Consider the following 22,626-nt stretch of genomic DNA (forward strand, 5'->3'; position numbering starts at 1 on the left):
GAACCAACCCCAATCGGGGTATCCTATGAATAACGCACTACGCTCGCCACTACGGCGAACGCCAAAATCTCGTTCGCCCGTTTGTGTATTTTGCGCGCGGTAATGTATCGCGACCGGGGATCGATGTTTAAATTACATCGAGTGTAGAGCACGACGTAAATTACAGTCCGCGATGCTTGTAAAATATCTGAGCGTTTCGTAGCGAGAGGGTTGCGTGCCCGATAATTTCACCGAGCTTCCGGCGATAAGCGACGACTGTGCGATCGAATCTGGCGTTCGCGTCCGGAAATAACTGGATCTTCCGAAGATATATTTCGACGTTTTTATTGATGCAATGCATTCGTTCGGAATTAATATCCGCAAACTCGTGAAGCGACACGCATTTGCGCCTCTATGAATCAACATTGGGTGCTTTTCATTTAGCGACACAAGTCGACGCAAGCGTCATTCTGTCTTTTTTCAACATCTATAGTGAATAAGAAAGATAGAGTGGCGCTTGTGTTCACCCATTGTGTGCGCTATGAAGTGTTAATCATTAATCTTGTTTCACTGTAATACTTGATACATAAAATACTTTATCTGAAAAAAATGGAAGAAAAATTGAATTATTTTGTTTGAGGATTTTAATAATCGGTCTCTTGTATAATTCATTCAGTTCAGAAACTATCTTTGTATCTCTGTTTTAGGCACCCTAAAAAACCTATTTAACCTGTTGTTCTAAATGTTGTTGTTATCGCATAATTAAGTGCGAGATAAAGGAATTAATAAGTAACAAGTAGAATCTATTTATGTATTAGTTTATAGAAAATTAGAATAAAGATTTAATATTAAAGTTAAGAAATTTGTTTAATAAGTCTGTAAAAATCTTTTTATTGTATTATTAATACATTTATTTGAGATGTTTTTTATTACATTTAAATAGCGAGATGCATAACTGTGGTAAATCAAATTGCTACATGATCATATATTGAAAGCCACAGCATATTATTAAATTATCTCATTAGTATAAATACATACATTATCTAATTATGTATTTATCACTTAATTATCATTATTTTAGTATTGATCCATGTATTGTAATTTAATATAAATATTTACTATGCGTCTATATTTGTCTACATATTTATTTTTGAATCAGTACAATTTTTTGTAAAGGCAATTTGCATTTATAACGACAATCGTAGATTTATTTGTGAAATAAAAAAAGGTAAAAAGAGTGATGTCCTTCAAGAAAATTCATTATTCATGATATCCAACTGAATAAACCTTCCAGTTGTTACAATCAATTCTGTCAATCTCTCAAAGTTCCGTTCGTTCCGAATCATTTTTCATTCCGAGGAATCGATGCGTATCGAGATACGCTGCCTCAAAAGTTTCGGGGAGCGATCCAGAGATACTTTGCGAGAAAGGCATAGTGTCGCCGAAATTACGTATTCACAGAGCACGACGCGGACATATAGGAGTACGCGGACCTCGTGGCCGATGCAAATTGGGCGGAAATATTTCAGCGGTGAAATATTTAAGTCGCCTTACGCGTTGCCGCGGTGGCTCTTATCATAGTATCGGAGTTCGCGCGTGACACGAGATTTATTACGCTCGTTACATTGCCATTTCGAGCACGTCTGCGGTCGAGTACGTTACGCTTCACACGACAGTGACCGTAATGCAGGTTGATCCGCGTCTCCTTACGCGCGTCCCCTCTTTTACCTAATTCGGAATAAATTGTTCTTTACTAAAAAATATTAAGATCGCAGGCAATACAGTTATTAAGAATATTCGTAAATAAATTTTTCGAGAATATGAGCATACAAGAAAAAATTATTACGCAATTGGTATTACACAAGTAGTTTTAATCCCTTAAGTCCAAGGAAGCCCCTATGTGCTTTTTTGCTTTAAATCCTTATAACTCGACGTCTTAATTAAAATTTTTAGACTGTAATTGTTATTAAGCGGTAAAAAGAATTGCTCTTTTCAAAAGTCTAGTCGGCGATGAGGTGGGATATCTGAAAATAAGATATAAAAGTTGAAAGGTAGTTAAAAAACGTAAGTGACTTCTTTTTACTGACAAATATTCAACTAATAAATAATTTCACTTACCTTTTTGAGCAAAATTTTTGTTATAGATTACTCAAATAATAATTATATCAATTTATTTTACTCAAAAAAGTGGACAAAATCATTTATTAGTTGAATATTTGTAAAAAGGCAAGAATAACTTATTTTTTATCTCTACTTTCAACCTTTATAGCTTCTTTTTTAGATATCCCACTCCATTACCGACTAGATTTTCGAAAAGAGCAACTCCTTTTACCTCTAAATATCAATTACAATTTAACAATTTTGATTAAAACCCGAATTACACAAGGATTTAAAACAGCAAAGCGCGTAGGGGCCTCCTTATAGGACTTAGTGATGGGTTAATTTGACAATGTATTGATTAGCGCAACAATTATAAGAGTATTTATGGGAACATGAATGAAATAGAATGAAATGCGGGCGGAAATGCGAAAATGTGCCGTTAATTACGAATAGCTTTTAATTGAGATATAAATAGCAAGCTATTTGATAACCAAGAATTAAAAAGGTATTCGATCAATGATGGCTTTGCTCCGTGAAAGTCGTAGCTCGAAATTTATCAAAGAATCCATCTCGTTAAAAGGAACGGCCACATGAATTCGGCGCATTCTGCTCGCGCGCGCAGATGGCACATAAGGCGTGAGCGAGGGCGTGAGTGCATATGCTTTTATCTCGCCGCCGCCGTCGCCGCCGCCGCGCCGCGTGGATACGTCCCACGGTCGATGCTGCTTTCCATAATGAACGCGGCGCGTCAGTCTGCGAGTTCGCAGATGCATTCTTTCTCCGGATGCAGCGCGGCACAAGTTCTACCGTGTTGCATTTTTCAGACGGATTTTTATGCCGAACTCTGAGAAGCGCGCGCGATTCGCGGCGTCCTCGATTTACTCGGATTAAGCGCGATTCGAGATGCATTCGCACGTCGCATTCTCGGTGAATAATATAATTTATTTTACATGGTTTACATTGGTTTTCGCGGACGTAGCGTTTTTGCTCGTGGAATATCACGTTCCGAAAACTCAATTTTATAGGACGCTTTTATAAAGTACAATTCCTTTGGATAATCAATTATTTTATGTTTCATGAGAATAATTCTTTTGTAAAAACGTGCTTCTAATTTTCATGTTTTTATGAAATATTTTTGCTTGTCAAGTAACAATAAATGCATCACATCACTTATTGTTGGAAATAATTGGAAAAATCGTATTGTAACATACTTTTTACTGTGTCTAAAACGTTCATCTTTCAGTTTTATTTTTAAGTTCGTTCATCCGGTTTATAATTTTTTTATACGTACGTCCAATCAAAAGTTTTTAAAACGTTCTACGCTTTCACATTGGGTTCTTACGCGTGTAAAGAGCTTTGCTCTCTTATTATTGAGTTCTTATGCGCGTAAGATCTACGTAAAGGAGTAGTTACTCGTAGTAGCGCGACTAACGAACTGCTTGCGGACGTATTCCTTGTAATAAGATCTCAAAAGAAGGACCATCCGTCTTTGTTCCAAGCTTGTATAATTATTTTAGTCAGCTAGACCGAGTAGTGTGCGCAAAAATCTTCCTAACATAGTTTTTACTGCGTCTAAAACGTTCACATTTCAAGTTTTAATTTGTCACACTTAATCCTTAAATGCACAATTTTTCGTTGTATTCTGAATATTTTTAAAACAAATAATGACTGTTTAAGGAATCCTAAAAAAAAATATTTAAAAAATTCTTCTTTATTAATTCAAACCCTCTAAACTCTTTGAATCATTTGAACTCTTTTTACACTATTTTTGTGATGACATGAGTGCAAACCCGCACGTTTTCAGTTTGAACTTTATAAGGAAGAGTACGATCGAAAAATCGCTTTGCATATATGCAAAACTGCGCACTTAAGGATTAAGTTCGCTCATTCGGTTTATCATTTTTACATGTGTATATCCAATCAACAGTTCTTAAACGTTCTACTCTTTCGCATTAGATTCTTACGCGCGTAAAGAGCCTCGCCCACTCATTAAGTTCTTACGCGTACATCTACGTAAAGTAGTAGTTACCCATGGTAGAGCGACTAACGAACCGCTTGCGGACGTACTCCTTGTAACAAGATCTCAAAAGGAGGAACATCCGTCTGTGCTCCGAGCTCGTATGATTTTTCTAGCCAGCTCGACCGAGCAGTGCGCGCGACCGAAATCTTCTTTTTGCTCCTTCTTTTCTCAAGATGTTTTCCGCAAAAAGTCCCGCTCTCTCTCATCTTCAGAATAAATCCCTATTCGTTCCGACGTGTGTAGGATTCAGACACTATAAGGCGCTTAATGTATATCTATGAGAATACCGCACTTTGAATTGTAGGGGCAAATAAGTGAAGCCTAAATGTGCCCTACAGTTTCATAAAAAAATAAAATTTCTGTTAGAGAGATAAATTTTTAAGATGCCCCAAATTTCACGGATTTCCTTTTGTTTATGGATTCTTTCACAAAATCACAATTGATTTTCCATAGCAGAAATGTCAGGGTACCAATAATCGTTGCTAATAAACATTTGAAAATTTCATTAATTATAAATTTTTACAATTTAAGCTTCAGAAGTATATAAAAAGTTAAAAAAATTTTACTATGTTAGGTAAAAGTAAACTAGCAAAATTCTAAGAAAATTACTTAAAAAATAATATTTAAATTTAAATGTTCAAATTGCGAAGATGACATCTAATTATACGATTGATTATGAATTATATCGATTCATTGAAATCTATTACAAATTGTAATTGTAATTCTATTCTATTGTAATTAAATTCTATTATAAATTAAAGGTTCTAGAGATCAAATGGCAGCGTGTGGAAGCTGGAATGTATATTATATTGAGATATATTATTTTACTATTGTACAATGGCCGAATAGTTTACGTATTAAATCATGCTATTGTGACTATCAATCAAATTTCGATACAGTCGATTACCATAACATATTATAATAGTTGATGGCAAAATTTGCATATAGAATATCCAATTAACATTAATCCCAAGCGTGAGAAACCACTTTCAATTTCGGTTTTACATTATTATACTCTGACCGCTTATTGATGACTTTTGAACGCTTTTCAGGCGATAAATGTTTGATCAATTTACGCCTCTTAAATTTATATCACGTTTCGTTACGCGATTATGATTTATCAATTACGAGTATTGAGGAAGAAAATGTGGCCTCTTCTGAACATTGCACAATTAATCGTGAAATTAACAAAATTATAATCCCGGAGCATCGTTCTCTTAGTTATTGTGTCGTAGTAGATTTCAATTTTCTACTTCCATTTCCTTTGGAAGATATCCATCTTCTAATAATATCTTATAACATATCTAGACATCTCTACCTATTTCTTACTAATACCGCGCATTGCAATGTATTAATATTTGTATTACTGATGTAGAACACGTATTGAATTTTCATTTAATTCACCTCAATTATTTCATATTTTTAGTAAACGTTATTATTAAAGCACTAACTATATAAAATATCACTTTTTGTTACGCAAGAAAGTAATACTTTAAATTAATCTAAAAAATAAATTTTAAATTAACGCTATTGGAAATTGAAGAATTATTTATTCTGTATCTTTTTAATTAATAGGTAAGTGAAATTTAATTATTAAATTTGTTATTACGTAAACATAACAAGAGCAGGAATTTTTGGATAATAACATCTAATTTAATATTCTATTTAAAATTTTATCTATATTATCTTAATATGATGCGATATACGTGGCGCATAAAGCATTTCAGAATTAATTGAATAAAAAAAGATAATTATCATTTACGAGTTGAAAAAATTAGCTATATAAAGTGACTAAATTTCAAATTTCAGAAGAAATTTTGTTTAGTATTGTGTGTCTGATATATATACAATATATCTATATATATAAGTGTGTGTATATATTCGTTTTTATCGTCCCTTCCTGTATTGCCGCACACCGAATTTGAGCTTCAGCAGCTTTCCGGAAATAACAAGTTAGTAGGGACAATGGTTGTCGATTGTTAGTTTTTATTTGTGCCTGGGAGTCCGTAATCCAGCGTGGCAATTGTTTCGAAAGTTTTAACTCCAATGAGAAATAAAATTTCCGGCTTTCTTACACGCATTTTTTCCAGCGATTTTCGGATGCCGTTTCTATATACGGTATTACGGTACGCGTGTTACCGTCAATGGAAAACAAATGAAATTTACCAAATATAATGTCAGCTACGTCATTTATAAATTACCTTTGAAATAAAATATGCGTGCGAGAGAAAGGAAATTATTAAATGCGCACCATTATTGGCGCACAATTTGTGACTTTAAGGTAAATCTGAAATTATGTGTCGCATTGTCGCATGTTACACTGAATGTGCGTGTGGAATCACATCGCAGTGGATGCCGCTGCTAACATTTGGATGCGTTACATTATATTGCGAAATTGCGAATTGTAGTATATTATTCGTATAACGTAATGATGAAGAGGAAATACGCATATCAGAAATAAAATTATATCCCGACACTAATGCAAATTTTCTCTCTTTCTCTTTCTCTCTCTCCCTCTCGGATTGTCGGTATTATAGTTAATTGCACTCGGTGATGCTTCAAACGAATTTCTATTAAATTTCGCTTACAATGTACGTACACAAAATCTAGGACGATCGCCACATCGGGCTTTTTGCTCGCTGTGCAACGTTGGCTCCGCTGAAATTTCTCGTTGGCTCGAATTTCACAGCGTGTGCAGCTTATCGCGCATAGCAAACAACAAATAAAACTATTTCTGTTGTAATAACCCTCGTTGGAATAATTAATATCGAGGGCGCTTGTGGCAGCAATTTTGACCGACGATACGACCAGTAAATTAATTAATCATATTTCGTGTATTTCCGGCGGTTGAATTTCACTTGACGACAAAATCAATTTTTATCTGCGTATATAAATTCAATATTTATTATTGGTTGATATAAGTGGCATATTGATTATACATTAATTGCAGGGATGAAAAAAATAGTCGAATGAGACAGAAAAATCATACGATGTAAATCAAACGTCAATTAAATTCTCGTATATCTGCGATATACGCATGGATTTCTGTCCGAGGCAATGAAATTCGAAAAACATCCTCCTTATCTCCGACTACTTCGAATCCTATTCGCGATGAATGCACTTTGCATTTTCTGCGACGACGCCGCGGCGGTTCTTTTCTCCGCGCGTCATCTCCTATTTGAAGTTTTCGAGATGCATTAGGAGAGAGAGAGAGAGAGAGAGAAGTGAGCGAGAAATCGGGCGCTCTTAATTCCGCTCCTAATATAACTCCGTTTAATGCATTCGTAAATAATGCATTCTCGGGTGTGCGCGTAGCCTTCAAAGTGTGCAGCACTGCAGCCATTTCAGTTCGGTTCGCCGCCCCGCGCCGCGCCGTCGTACTTGGAGGATGTCACTGTCGGCATTAAAATTGCCTTCAGAATAGCGCGATGGTGGCGAACTGCGAAGGTGAGACGTCGATTACGAGCGATGAAACTTGCGGCAACAAGCGGCTTAGTCCGCCGCGAACAACGGGATAATCCTCCCAAACGCGCGCTCTTCCCTCTTCCTCCCTCTCGATTACGTTCGTTCTCTTCTCGAACGCGAAACGAGATTACGTCTGACGTGCTGCTAGACGCAACGGAGTTATTCACTTCCGACGTAATACAACCGCTTTATTCGACGGTACCATATTCCACGTCCGCGCGCTCCGCCGTGTACGATATTGCGTCTACATTTCTTGACGATCGCCCTTCCTTCGTACCCTCCCCCCCCCTCCCTCTCCGGCCCTTCGTCCCTTCAATAAAGCGCATCGTTCCACGCGCACGCTCTCTCCAGAAATAATGCTAGCAATATACCGCGGATGAGTTTCACCGAAGATTGATTCTGTCAAGATAATTACGCGGAGTATCTGCGTAAGTAATCCCGATAGGTTTACGAGGATCTTGATTTCGAGAGAGCTCACTCTCTAATTTGCATCAATTGCAACAATTTCAGTTTTTCAAGAGAGAAAAATGCTGATAATAGAACACAATCTAAAATTAAAACAATAATAACGCAATCTAACAAATTAAAACGTAAAGAGACACAAAAATATTAAACTTGGAAACAGTTAAAGGAGATTGTCATTGTCTCTATGCATGTGTGAATATGTACATAAATGTATGAGGTAAAGGAGAAATAAATATTTTAATTTTTAGTTAAAAAGTTAGTTCTTTTTTCGCGATACGTTAATCGTTGCACAACAAATCGCAATAATTCTAGATTCTGAGAAAAGTTAAGAGCAACCCGTGTACATACACCGCGATTGAGATGATTAGTCGGATAATTCGCGGTTTTGATCGTTATCACGTATCGGTCTCGACGAGTGGAACGCTCATCAACGTGTCAGAGATGAATGCACGAGAATGCAATCCATTTACCACCCGACACGCTCTTTTCACCGTAATGGATGAAAAAAGGCAAGCAGAAGCGATGCGGTCGGCGTTACGAGCGATTGCCAAACGAGCGCGAAGAAATCCTGCGAAAGAGGAAACGGAAGTAAATAGCTAATCGGCGAGGATACGGAAGATACGGGAAAAAGGGTGCAATCGGCTTTCAATCGCGTTGGCTGTACGTGGTTTCGCTGAATGACATTGATTAGTAACCCAACCCCAGAGAAATAAACGTTTCGCTCGGAGTACACCCACGGCTGGGCGAATTCTTGACTTGTCTATAGTGCCTAAAATGCGAACCGAGAAAGCGAGAGAGAGAGAGAGAGAGAGAGAGAGAGAGAGAGAGAGAGAGAGAGAGAGAGAGAGAGAGAGAGAGAGAGAGAGAGAGAGAGAGAGAGAGAGAGAGAGAGAAGAGCGATAGATATACGTTGTTGAGGAGAGTGCGCGTTCAGTCATTGAATGCCGCACCCTGAGCAGAATCGAGTGGGCACTTACCGATTGTTTAGATAGTTTGGACAGGGATAACTTGAGCGGTAAATGAGATGACGGTTGACTTAGGATAAAATAACTTGTGATATTATTATGTATTTTGTGTTTGAATTACATAAAAGAATGCTACGAAGTGTGAAAAAGATTTAGCCAAAAAAATAATCTAAGAGAATAGTTTAGTTTCTCTTAGATAAATAAAAAGTTTTTAAAAATAGTTTCTATTATGTCCCAATGCTTCTATGTTTATAGCGCATAGGTACTTGCCATTATGCTTTATGGGAAATTACATAATAAAATAATAATTATCTTTTCTTTCCAGGATTTTTTCAATTTTGCGCAATTGCTCTTTAATCAAGATATTATATAACATAACATATTCATACATAAAACATAATATAAAGTATTAAAATAATGAATAATAAAATTTTATTATTAACAATTTTAATAATATATTTAATATTGGACATTAAACATTTTCAATAAATGAGTTATTTCGAATTTTTCCCAGAGGGAAAAAATAAACCTTTGTCAAATAACTTTTTATTAAAATTAACCTAAATTAAAAATAAATTTAGAATAATTTTATTATCAAATCAGAACTTTTTTATGCACGTGATATAATAATAGCTGATTAAGGGCAGATGCATTTAATTTAAAGTACGCGAAAAATGTTTTATTTTTTCAAGGCTCTATACTCTCTATAGGGCTTTCCTTAGGGCCTGATGATGGTACCAGTATTGGTTGTACGAAGTGGAGCAGTAAAGCGCAATGAGCAAAAGCTCGATTAGGAAACAGTACAAATTGAATTCCAACAGCAACATAGTGGCTGATTCAACCGATCCATCCACACCGGCTGCTGGCCCGACGACCATCGGAGCACAGAAGCCGGTCCATTATAGGCCACGAGGAAGATCGTTAAATCATTGCTGCGGTAATGGCAATTGCGCCCTTCGCGGTTCATTAACACCAACATATCGCCCGCTATATCATCATAATGTCGATTATCTTGCAAACGGAATGACCAATGCCATTCCATCATTTAAAGTTCAAAAGTAAACAATGTTTAGGTAGAAATTCTCTTTCGGTATACAGAATAATTTTAATTATACAGAATTCTCCAATTAAAATGTATTCATGATCATAGAGGAAATGCCCTAATGATTACGTATATCTATACAATCAATATTACATCTAGCGATCATTAGTGATAGCTAGACATCTTACAATTAGATAATTAAGGGAATTCATACTAAACAATGAACAATCACCGTATATTTCTTAATGTTTAAGATGTGACCCTCAATGATAGTAATAATGAGCAGTATAATATTTAATTTAATATAAAGCAATCGTAGTAAATATTTCTACGAGAACGTAATAGCTATGCGTAATTTAACAAACTTATTTATTTATAAGAAATGTTACAAACAGTAATTCCAATTCTAAGGTGCTGAGGTACATGAAATTTAAACAATTTTATTTATTTATTTGTCAAAGTTTACTTATTTGTCAGATAAAGAACATGTGGTCTCTCTCTTTCTCTAATTAAAATTTTATGGTTAAGAGAGCGATAATTTTATGAGATTGTAAAGTATTTGTTCCTAATGGCTTACCAAGGGATTCTTTCATCTAGCTAGGATAGAAGAAAATAGCACGGCAGAAGGAGCAGTCTACGTTCGTGCGCAGGAATGCGAATCGAAATACCTGACAATTCGATTTCGACGCGAACAATACGAACTGTCCGAAAGTTCAAAGCGAGATTGGATAGATTCGTCTTCGCGTTTGAATGTAATAATTGGTGCGTCTCGTTCAGGGACATTTCGAATGCGAAAGTAATAGAGCAATTTTTAACGTATCATTGTTTCCGTAGAAAGATTAAAAGCGTTTTTATGTGCTAAAATAGTGTCATTAACAATATTTTTTACCAACTAGTAAAATGCAAAAAATAAAAGAGCAGTATTCCAAATATTATATTATTTACATTGTGCGTTGCTATTTTTATCACAAAAATAATTGAAACAATAATAATTGTTGTTTCTATTAATGGTTTCAAATAAAATAATAATTGTTATTTCTTTATATGCTCTAAAAGTAAGTTTATAAAAATAACGTTTTTAATTTAAATAAGCATTTATTTTATGTGAAATCCAATTATAACATTTTATCAAGTTTTTATAATATTTTATCAAGTTTAAATAAATAATGAATAAATCGTAGTTTATGTGTAAAAGCTTGAAGGTACCTTAACGCAATATTTTCTTGCAGTTGATACTTTTCATAAATAGGAATTGTTTATTTTCATTTTGCCGGAATAATGCGCCGTTTGCGATAGTAATTTGTTATCGTTTTGCGGAAAATCGTGGCGCGGAAGGGTATTAAAGTTATCCCCACAATTCACCCGATGTGAATCAAAGAGACTCACTGGTCGTGCTTTTTATTCTATTTTTCTGCTCCCTGCAATCGCCTTCGGTTCCTTTGAACTACGCATAAGATGGTACCGGAAAGTAAAATATTTCCGCCGTCGAGTTGACTGAATGAGGCTGTCGCTCGTTTGAAGGAATCGACGCCAACCGTTCGCCCACCTCCGCCGTCTTTTTTTTCCCCCTCCGATTTTTCCTTTTCCTCCGAGTCGAGTACTCTAATCAGGATGCCGCTGCTCTCCTAGTGAATTTTGCATTTTCGCCGCGTTGGAAATGGCGGGATTCCGTTGAGAAAAGAACTCGGGCGAGAGAAAACCAAAACCCTGTTCTAACACCGTGAAATAACTGACGACGTAAGCTACTTCCCTCCAGGTTTACTAGACTCCACAATGGAAACCTGAGACTGAGGAAACCTGATGTTTATCACTTTCAGAACGCGAAAGCTTATTAAACGTTTCTCCGCCTTCTTTATGTCCTCCAACCTCTCGCGCGCGCTCGCATTTCATTGTGCGAACATCGGATTTTGCAAATTAAGAAACTGAACCTCTATCATGAATCTTACACGAGTTTTTAATCTGAAAAGGTGCAACTTCCTCAATCGATCATCGTTGTATTAGTTCAGATATATTAATTATTCTAATATGAAATCTGTGTTTTATTCTCTTTTTATATCCTCTATAAATATAAATTTATCTTTTACAACTTGCAAATATAGATATTTAGATATTTTAAATCCAATTCTTATTGTTTGTATATAAATTGATTTTGTATAAGAATTACTTCTTTCTCCATGTTTTAATCAGGCATTGGAATATTAGAAAATACTAATTTGATTACTTTTCATAACAAATTTTGGTCAAATATTTTTATAAAAACATTTTGTTCAAATATTTTACACAAATTACGCAGTCTGTTAGATAAAACAGATAAAAATGTGCGTCAGATGTATATTCGCATGAATATACGTACTAATTAGAGTTGCGTCAGTGATTGCGAGAGTTTATCAGAATATTTCGAAATACTAGAATAGCAACATTAAAAATTTGTGATTTTTAACAAATGCTGGAGAGTCAGTGATGCGACACGCGAATGGATTCTAATTGAAATTCTCTGATAAGAGAAAGAGAGAGAGAGAGAGAGAAAGAGAGAGAGAGAGAGAAAGCGAGAAAAAAGAGCGCATAGCTTTAGATATGCGGTGACCTTTAAATTGTGTCCTCAGTGCATCATTGCTGAAAGCCCTTTGATCGAGGATGTCAAAGCCAACCCACGCGACCGTAAATTATTATCTAGTCATCAATATTTCATACGAAATCCGTAAAGGACTTCGGGAAATTCGTCACGTAGAAATAAATTCTGTCTGTTGATCGTGTTTTACTACTTATGGATCTAAGAATTACTAACACACGCTTGCTTTTTAACATAGGCAATAAAATTGAATACCGTATTTAGTAATAATTGTGTAAAAATCATATTTTTCCCGAGTAACATCCATATCATTAGATACATATTTAAGGTACAAATAAAGAGCAATTGTTTTCTGATGTCTACGTCAAGGGGAAATTTCATTTTCGCTGGCTTTCATCGTTTCCTTTGGGACATGCTTGCGCGTTTCATTCGCCCGCAGCGAACGGATTTATCGACTTTCTCGCGAATGTTCTCTCGCGTTTGAAGCGTAAAGCGCCTCGCAGCCGTGGATATTTATTTTCTACTCGCAAGTCCCTTCAAAAATAAAAGAAAACTCAGTGATGGGCGATGAGCAGGATTCCACCACATCCTATACAGAGAATAAACAAAACGCTTTCGGAGGACAAATCTAGTGGCAAATATTGAGAGGACGAGAGGAACGAGCGAAGAAGAAAGAGTCACCAGGTGCGAATAACAAATATTGAGGAAAGAAAAGGGTTGCATTCATGAAACAACAAGACAGACAGAGAGAGGCAGAGAGAGGGGGGGGGGGCGAAGAGAAAGAGTGAGGGAGAGAGAGGAGGGGGAGAAAGAGAGAGAACTCTCGTTAACCTAAAAAGCCCGTGAGCTATACAAACCCGCGACCAGGGCTTTCAGCCGTACCCCTTCATGAAACTTCGCGCTTATTAAGAGAAATTCAAAAAGTTTCAGTTCTTTTGCGTTAAGTTCAGAACTACCGCACTGTGGGCATATAGTACTCGATGCATATAGATACAACCAAATGCAACAGCGAATGCGCCTTGGCCGCGAAAGCGATCTTTCATATTATAACTTAATAAAAGTGCGGACTCTCTCTCGATATAATCTTTCGGCTAAATGTGAAATTTGCGTGAACTTGTTAATGGCTTCAATTATATTTTTGATAAACTAATAAGAAAGGAAAACTTTAAACGCCTGAAATAAATATTCTTTTGTCATTATTGAAAATTTTTGATGTTTTTCTAGACCTCATTGATGATTTTTCTTTCAAAACTTCAATTATAATTACAGCGCAACGTAAAATGCGAAGCACGGAGTGTGGAAATTACCTTGATTTGAGCGACAACCGTTAATCCCACAATCTAAAAAGGCCATGTTTGTCGTCGATGAGGGTAGAGGTAAAACAGCTATGAGAGAGGCAAGAAATCCGTGAGGAGAAGGGTCACGAAGGCAGATTTTGCGCGACGGGCGCCGCTTTAATGAGGCTATTATTCTGGCTAAAAGTTTGTGTATACGTACCTTGGACAAAGTGGTGGGATGCGGATAGAGGTTGACGAGGCAGCTCTGCCGTCTAAGCCGGTAGTCCCAGCGCGTCTCCAAGTGCGGAATTTCCATGGTGTCGCAAATGCTCTGCACGTGGGACGCCGTGTGCGCGCTCTGCGGTCCAAAAATCGCCGCCACGCCGCCTCGCAGTAGGTGGCACACTGTAACAAACGCCAGGGTATAAGCGCGATCAGTAAGGGTCGTTGCTGAAGCACGAGAGATTCTTTCTGACACGGAGAAGGGATTTAGCCGGCATTTGTGTCTTGATTACCAAAGTTGATTACCAAAATCATAGCAATAAATTTTCTCAATGGAAAGCGTAAGTTGGAAAGAACTGCAGATAACCAATTATCTGATTAAATTACATATTTTTCCATATATATTTTACTTCTATCTAACTTGGAATTTATTTATTCGGACAAAGTGTACGAAAAGCGCATTTATTTTCGTAAATCTCGTGTTTTATGTGTGTGTGTGTGTGTTTACAATATTGTTGAATTTACTGCATAAAGCAGACGGTTTTTTAGGAAAATGCAATTATAAATATATTATGATGTGCATCTGTCTACTAGAATAACTCGTTTCGTACATCCCAACATAAATATGAAACTGCGCAAACTGAAATTGGGAAATGGCGTGTGGATCAATTAATTAGTCAGCTCGCTTCTATTATGATAATGTATATGTAGATGCGGGAGCGTAACACGCAGTTACGCGAGCAAGATAAGCATGACGTTGAACGCCAGGGGCAGCGTACTGTGATGTTAAGCTGAACGAAACGGAATGACCTGTCCCATCATAATATATCGATCATGTCACCGTCAACTAATGTGATTAAGGTTGTTTCGCACATCGACAACGTACCGTCCGTATCATATGAAGCCCATTATCGATTAATCACCACAACTCGGGCGAACTTAGTAGCGTAACGCAACACACCGCGCGTGGAAGCTTGTCGGACGATCTCGCGATCTCTCACGAGCACTCTCCATTCGCCCCAGTCGTGATAAACGACTCGGTATTACCCGGGACGTTCGCCAGGATCGCCGCTGTCCGCCAGGATCTTCCACCGGCTCGATGCAAAACTCCTGTCAATCTCTCCCATTCACTCCCAATTTCATTTAGCGAATAAACGTTTTTCGTTATCTTTTGCATGGCCGATTTCGTTCATATTGCATATCGGGTGCCCTTTTCACGATAGTGCCCTTTTTCCTCTTTCCGAACGACAGTGACGATAAATCACCGTATTGAGCCGAACATCTATTCGACACCGAATATTGCGGGTTTCTCATCTCTCTCAAGCTGACGCGTGTCAGCTTCTCTTCTCTCGTACTCGTGCTCTTTGCGGGCGAAAAAAAAAAAATAACGTTGATATTTCGGCGGAGAGTTTCACGTTCTCGAGTTCCATCCCCTTCAATTACAACATCGCGATTATCATGCCGATTTCGTTCATCGTAGATTTCCACTTATCTCGGTTTATCCAGAGTATCTCGGTCGGGGTGGCCGATCGTGGATAAGTCATAATGAGAATTTTTTGCTCGCGGAAACTCCTCTCTCGATAAGCGCGCGAGCGGGTAAACTTCGGGAAGAAAATTGTCTCGGCGCTCCGCCGAGTAGCTTGGCGGAAGATTGCTTTGGAACTCGTTTATGATATCTCTCATTAATAATAAAAAAAAAAGAATATATTATATCGTCGTCGTTCTTACGAGATCGCCGCGGATACGCGTGAAAATTGCTCGAAAGGTCATTCCACCTAATGGCGAAACATCGCGAGTGTTTCGATAGCGATATGCTCGCAGCGCCTCGTTAAATCGACATTTTTCTCGTGGCTGCCATTTATTTTTACTCACACTAATAATTAAATTCTGCGACACGAGTACAAGCCACCCTAACGAACTGACATTAATTTCTCTCTCGTCCTCCTCGCCTCTGATTTGAACCACGAGATAATTTTTCTTTTCCCCGACGATATACGACGAAAAAAGAAAGAAAAATACGCTTTGAAATAATCGGTTCGTAATCCAGCACGGCATTGCTACTAATAATTATATATATTCTTCATTTTTTTATATCGCTGAGTAAAGTATTTTATTGAAGAAAATCTTTTTCGCTATTGCTTCTCTCATATATCCCCTTAATTGAGCAATAATTATTATTGATTATTTAAAAAATTGTACTCTTTTTTTTTATTAGATTCTGTAATTATTTATTACATATATTCACGAAAAAAGGATAGAAAATGCATTTAATGGGAACGGATTTATTATAATTCATGAAAAATTATAAGATAATGTAACATGTATGAAAATTGCGCTTTTTTAATAAAAATTTAATAAAATTGGGTTTGATCTTTAATTTGCGGTATTATTATTCCTATTATTAGCATATCATTCTCTCTTATTTTTAGCACTAAATACTACTTTTCTGCAATAATATTTTGATGGCAGCAACGGATCATGCAGCAAAATATTCCCTTATTTTAATAGGCGAAGAACTCACTATTATAAATAATCAAAGATAAATAAAGTTCAGCAACATTAAATAATTAATAAGTTTGCGAGAGCTTGAATAATAAGTTGAAACTGAGTAAATGGAAATTTTCAGCTCCCCTAGACGAACTTCAACCACGAAGATAATTCGATCTTCCCTTTAACGTTTCGCCTTTCGCTCTAAGCTAGAATCATTTCCAAATCTGACAAAGAATCCAGAAACTGAGAGAACTGCGCGCGCCTTCCGGCACAGGCGAATATGTATTAATAGCATCAGCGACTTTTCTGAAAATTTGATTAAACCGCTTTGTAAAAGCGCAACATCCGGATCGCAGCGGAGCGTGTAAGCGCGAGCGAGTCACCGGGCAAGCGACAGCTTTAATCCGGAGTTACCTTTTGATCATTTATTCCGAGCGAAAACCATCTAATGTCCCCTGCAGGCTGCTCTACTCCGGCGAAAGGATCGCGGGAAGGGAGGAAGAGAAAGAGAGAGAGAGAGAGAGAGAGAGAGAGAGAGAGAGAGAGAGAGAGAGAGAGAGAGAGAGAGAGAGAGAGAGAGAGAGAGAGAGAGAAAGGGGAACGGTTGCGCAACCCTCGCCCCCCCCCCCCCGCGTTTCACCTGTGCATATACCTTACCGCAGTCGGAATCTCTATAATCGGGGGGCAAAGTCGGCTTCTACGGGCACAGGAGCCTCAAAGTAATACCTGGACAGCGCTGGCGGCGTTTTAAGGTTGAAATATATGATATGCGCTATATTGAAATTCCGGATGCAATTTCGTCGGATGGCCCCAGGGCGCCCCGCGAATGGCCATACACATCAGTATGTATCGAGAATTCCGGTTTTTTTCCCCTCTTCCTCTCTTTCTCTTTTTTTCTCCGGTCACAGCACGCTGGGGGTCTCGACGATCTCTTTTCCGAGGTGGGCCCCGGTATCAATTCGAGCTCCACATTGTGGATCAGGAGCAATACGCGCGCGCTCGTCTTTTGCTCGCTTTGAGAGATGCAGGTTGTGCGATGGAATGTGGAAGAGCTTTGTATATCGTCTATCGCGCTATCAATTCGACGGAAATACGTAAACAGCGGGGATTGAGGAATTGATAAGTCATACTATAAACAGCACGTGTATGTACAGGTTGGTAATTTATATAGAAATGGATATAATGGCTTGTAGTGAAATCTGTTAAAAGGCAAATTTCAGTCAAGTATACGAATACTTCGTCAAATTTTCGAGCTATTTTTCTCGAAATATCTAAATTAATTTTATTACTTGGAATTTTTTCGAGTATTGCCATCTCTTTCTTTAGTGGCACTACGCATTTCGGTTCTATATTTGGTGATATCGTGATATAATTCAAGAATGACGTCGATCTGACTTTATAACAATAATAGAATTAAGTTAATGCAGTAATTTATATTGCTAGAGCATCATGGTATTGTAATGAGTGCATGTATGTAATTTACTTAAATCATAAAATTATTTAAATTTTCTTTCTGTGTTCTCTTACAACTGAAGCCTACCATTTTTAATGCTTTTAATTAAAACTCCAATTTTTTGCCATATTAATAAAATCACAAATTACATTTGAAAAAGATAAACGTATAAAAAAACGAGTTTTATATTTATTTAATTTTTAAATTTAAATACAGTTATATAACGTAATAAAATTATCAAAAAAATAAAATAATATAAATAGGAGCGTGTTTTCCACTCTCTTTCACTGTATATTTAAATTTTATTTCTATATCATGAAATATTATCGTTTAATCATGGATGTTTTTCGACTTAAATATTCTTCAGAACTTACTATAATTTTACAACATTTGTACATGTAAATTATAATGTATAACACTAAAATATAATAAAATATGTTTTTATGAAACTTTATACTTTATATTTTTAATTTTCTTTCTCGAGCCAATCTACAGTTGAAATAATAAGTAGACTAAATATCATAAATACTAGAAAAATAAACACGGTCGAAATGTTTCAATGTTCTTGTAATGTTCTATTTTAGTCAAGGAAATGTAAAATATTATACATCATGTATTTACTGACTTGTACTGCCGCGATACGACTGCTCTTCGTTCGTTTAAAAATAAAACAAGAAAGAAGAAACAATCGCTCACAATGGAGCAATTGCTTTCTTTACTAATGTCATATTATACAACATTGGAAACCTAAGGATTACAGTTCACGTTATCTGATATATATCTTATTATTCTCGCATTCCCGAGATATAATATTGCATTGCATCGCAATTGTTCCTGACAAAGTTGACCGTCCTTCGCTAACACGGATTTCCATCTTAGGCTGTTACCAGACGTCAGTGTGTGGCACAGGACCGCGGTTATTTCTATGCTCTATAAGCGTCTTAGATACTACTCGTGCTCTCTCACCGGCAGGCAGCTGGATACATATTGTAAGTGCAATGGAGTCGACATGGCATCCAGTTGCTCTGGTTGTATCGTTGTGTCCTGGCTTTGCGCACAGATAGGATTATCACTCGGTAATATATCAAAGCCAGTTGGCGAGAGCGACCCCGGCACCGAGTAATATCTAATCCCGCGGTTCTCTCTTCCTCCCTTCTCGAGCCCTTCTATCTGTGAACCTTGATCGCGCCTGTTCATCATCGACTGTAATTTCACCCTTCACCTCAAAACTGCAGTCATGACAATGACACTCCATATTTAAATTTAAATTTTCTTTTTATTAAAGCCATAAAACGTGCTGAGATAATTTTAAACTCGACGCATGACTTCGATATAAAAAATAATAATAATAATTAGAAAATACCTAAATGTCTAAATTTTTTATTAAAGTTGTCTCTTATAATAATATAATATGATATGGCATTAAATATTTACTGTGGTCTTTTTCCTAATAGTGTAAAATACATAAAATATATAACGCGGGAATATTTAATGTATCATACAATATAAAAAAAACTTTTTTTATTCCCCAAAAAGATTAAAAGTATAAATGGAGGGGTAAAAACCATAGTGGTGTAAGTCTAATTTTTAAAAATATTTTCTCGTGTGCATAGATGCAATTTATATATTGTACAGATTGCATCTATGCACACGAGAAAATATTTTTAAAAATTTGACTTACACCACTATGGTTTTTACCCCTCCAAATGTAGGCAACTTTTAAAATCATCTTTGGAGTTTTCATATGAAAGACAAATCTTTATGAAAGGAGTAAACGAATATGAAACGTGATCAGATTTTTAATTTTTTACTTATTTTTAGTATTTTTCGGTTTTACTTTCCTAATTAAAGTATAAAACTTTCTCGTTTAGTATTAATGTGTGTGTGTGTAACTTCTAAAGTATCCTATATATATGCAGTTCTCTTATTTTTCTTGCCATTTCCTCGACATTGCGCGGTCGAAATTCTTACTGTCTGTCCTTAGGAAAGTGATATGTTTCTATTCTCTCGGGGCTTTTCCCCGTCGGTTTCACTCGAGTATTTCAGTACGTTTGGTGGCCACCAGCCATAACTTCGTTTTCTTTTCTCCTTCCTCGGTGAAACTCCCTTATTCTCTCTCTCTCTCTCTCTCTCTTTCTCTCGCGCTCGTTCCTTATTCAAGATTAGGGCATTCGATGGCGTAAGAGTATCTACATTGCATGCCTCTCCTCCGCTCTCTCTTTTTATCCGCGGATTTATATTCTCAATCTGACTTGCGAGCACACATTCGCCTTCAATTCTTATTTCTCGGATGACAAGTCTGATTTGCGAGTTGGAAGTTAGCATCGCCGACTTAGCCGGTGAAATCCGCGAAATCTAGTCCGCGGATGAGCCGGCAAAATGTGAAACAGTCTGCGTTAACGCGGTCGCGTAAGCTCAATATCTTGGGAGATTCTCGAAATCCACTTTCGCTCTTCATAAATTTGCCGGGATCGCGCGGCATAATAATCACCGATAAAGATCGCGAGGAAAGTTGTGGCCGGATATTGGTACGGGCGCGGTTAATAAGATATTTTGCTTTACGACTTGACACTTCCGGCACCTGGGACATTTATAGCTTCTATTGAATTCCATTGAGTTCTATTGAATTCTCGTCGACGCCTCGTTGAGGACGGAAAGTCCAGTCTCGCGCGCGACGTTTTCACGAGACGTACGTGGTATCGGAACCGGTCGGCCTCGATACACCCTGCTTCGAGAGACAGTATCGGAATAAGATATCAGTATTATCGAGTGTGGTTTCTAGCTCATGCTCTTTTCGGTCCTGTTGATCCTGTTGACGTATGTTCGCTTTTCCACTTTTTATCTTAGAGATAGTCTTCTTTCTTAAAATTATTTTCAACAATTTTGAAAATTTTCAAGTTTATTTTATATTTTATTATCTAATTACATGGAAAATTACAGTTAGAGAAGGAATTTTAGCAATTGCTTGCGATATCTAATTTCCAAACTATTTCTATAAGCAGGGATCGAGAGCCATAGATTTCTCAATCCGAACTATTACGAAGGAAATCGAGCGAAATCAAATCGTTTCTCAACGACAGGCAACTCACGGCCTAATCGGCCGCTTTAAATTATCCTGTCCCTTACAGTACGGTTCATTTATAAGTGATTAATCCAAAACAGTCGTTAAACCTAAGGCGACTCGATGAGCCAACTAATCGTCTTTTTGCTCACGTGCTCACAGTTTACGAAATCCGATGCGCGTGCTGATTCGTACTCGTCGATTGTACGAGCGAGAGAGCGCGCGGCCAGGATTATGTTAATTCGTTCGTCAGCGGTGCGCGATCGCTAGGTGGCTGCATCTACCACATCTACGAGATAGACGAAGAAGGGAAGCAACGTGGCGTACAGATACCGGGGAAGGAAACTTGCAGAGCTCCGAGAGTGATTTTAATCCCTTCGCAATGAGGACCGAATTGTCCTTTAATCTTCCTAATGCCGTTCTCGGGGAACTAACTGCTATACCCAGGAGCGGATGAAACCTGCCCGGGTTAGAGGAGAAACGAATGTTTTCTTACGTGGAATCTAACTGTCCGTCCTCCGACTGAAACCCGTCACGCGCACGATCGTGATTTTACTTCACCATCATGAAACAGAAAAATCTCAGATTCCCATTTTACTGCAATAAGTAGATTGTTTCGTTCCTGTCACACGTAAGCAAAATTCTTTAATGTCACAGTGTATCTGTGGCAAATATTTGAAACAGAAAATATCTGCGGTCAAAAAGATATACGTTCCTAGTATATTTATTTATGATGATAAAATTGCAAATATGTGTGTGTGTACCTCAATCATAAATTATTTTATATAAAAGCTGTGTGTATATATATATATATATATATAATTTATGTAAAAAAAAGAGTAAATCACATTTTAAATAAGAGTGGAAGTAATTCATATTTTAAATAAATATTGCAGATACATATACGATAACACAGTATCTGCAGTGCTGCAAATAGCAGAATGTTTTAACTTTTATTCGTATCTTCTTCAATCAAGTACAAGTACAAGTGAACAGAACTCTTGTAAGAGTTACAACATTCTGTCTGCAACATTGTAACTATATCATCACGCGGATATCTGCACTTGTCGGTTCGAATTGTTTAAACTTTTTAAAAAGCAAACTAATTTGTATTTTAATTCACTTTCCGCTTTAGATCTGGGTAATTAACGTGTGGACACGTATGCGTATTGAATGTTTTAAAACACGAGCGTTTTATATTCACCGTGAAAACACAAAAGATGTTCCTGCCAGGAGGTGTCCAATCTACTAAAAATTTCATGCTAATTTAAGATTCCGAGCAGGTTTACAATATTACCGCCGATCGAAGGTTAAATACGCGGCTTCCCTTCGCTGGGGGGTTGGGCTGACTTCGGCAAGAGGGATTTACGTTTATCGTCTATTCGTCGAACGAGCTGTAGCGGCGTGCGCGAAGGAAGATCTCCTCATGGCCGAAGATCGATAGACGCACAAATAATGCATTGCTCGTCGGACAAAGAACCCTTCCTCGTGCGAAACACGCTTTATCACGTTCCGTCG

At 37.2% G+C, this 22,626-nt stretch overlaps 1 protein-coding gene across 4 annotated transcripts in view; it reads right to left on the reverse strand.

Moving 5' to 3' along the window:
- Kair1d (Kainate-type ionotropic glutamate receptor subunit 1D) overlaps nt 1–22,626 on the reverse strand; it is a 134,612-nt gene that overhangs the window by 70,892 nt on the left and 41,094 nt on the right. For all 4 annotated transcript variants that reach the window (XM_071711519.1, XM_071711520.1, XM_071711517.1 and 1 more), the window contains exon 3: nt 14,103–14,287. In XM_071711519.1, coding sequence (XP_071567620.1) covers nt 14,103–14,287 — 185 coding nt within the window. The remainder of the gene's footprint in view (nt 1–14,102; nt 14,288–22,626) is intronic.

Source organism: Temnothorax nylanderi, unplaced genomic scaffold (genome assembly GCF_030848795.1).
Source record: "Temnothorax nylanderi isolate EJ_2023f unplaced genomic scaffold, tnyl_v1.0 TNYL_tig0099_pilon, whole genome shotgun sequence".
Taxonomy (NCBI): domain Eukaryota; kingdom Metazoa; phylum Arthropoda; class Insecta; order Hymenoptera; family Formicidae; genus Temnothorax; species Temnothorax nylanderi.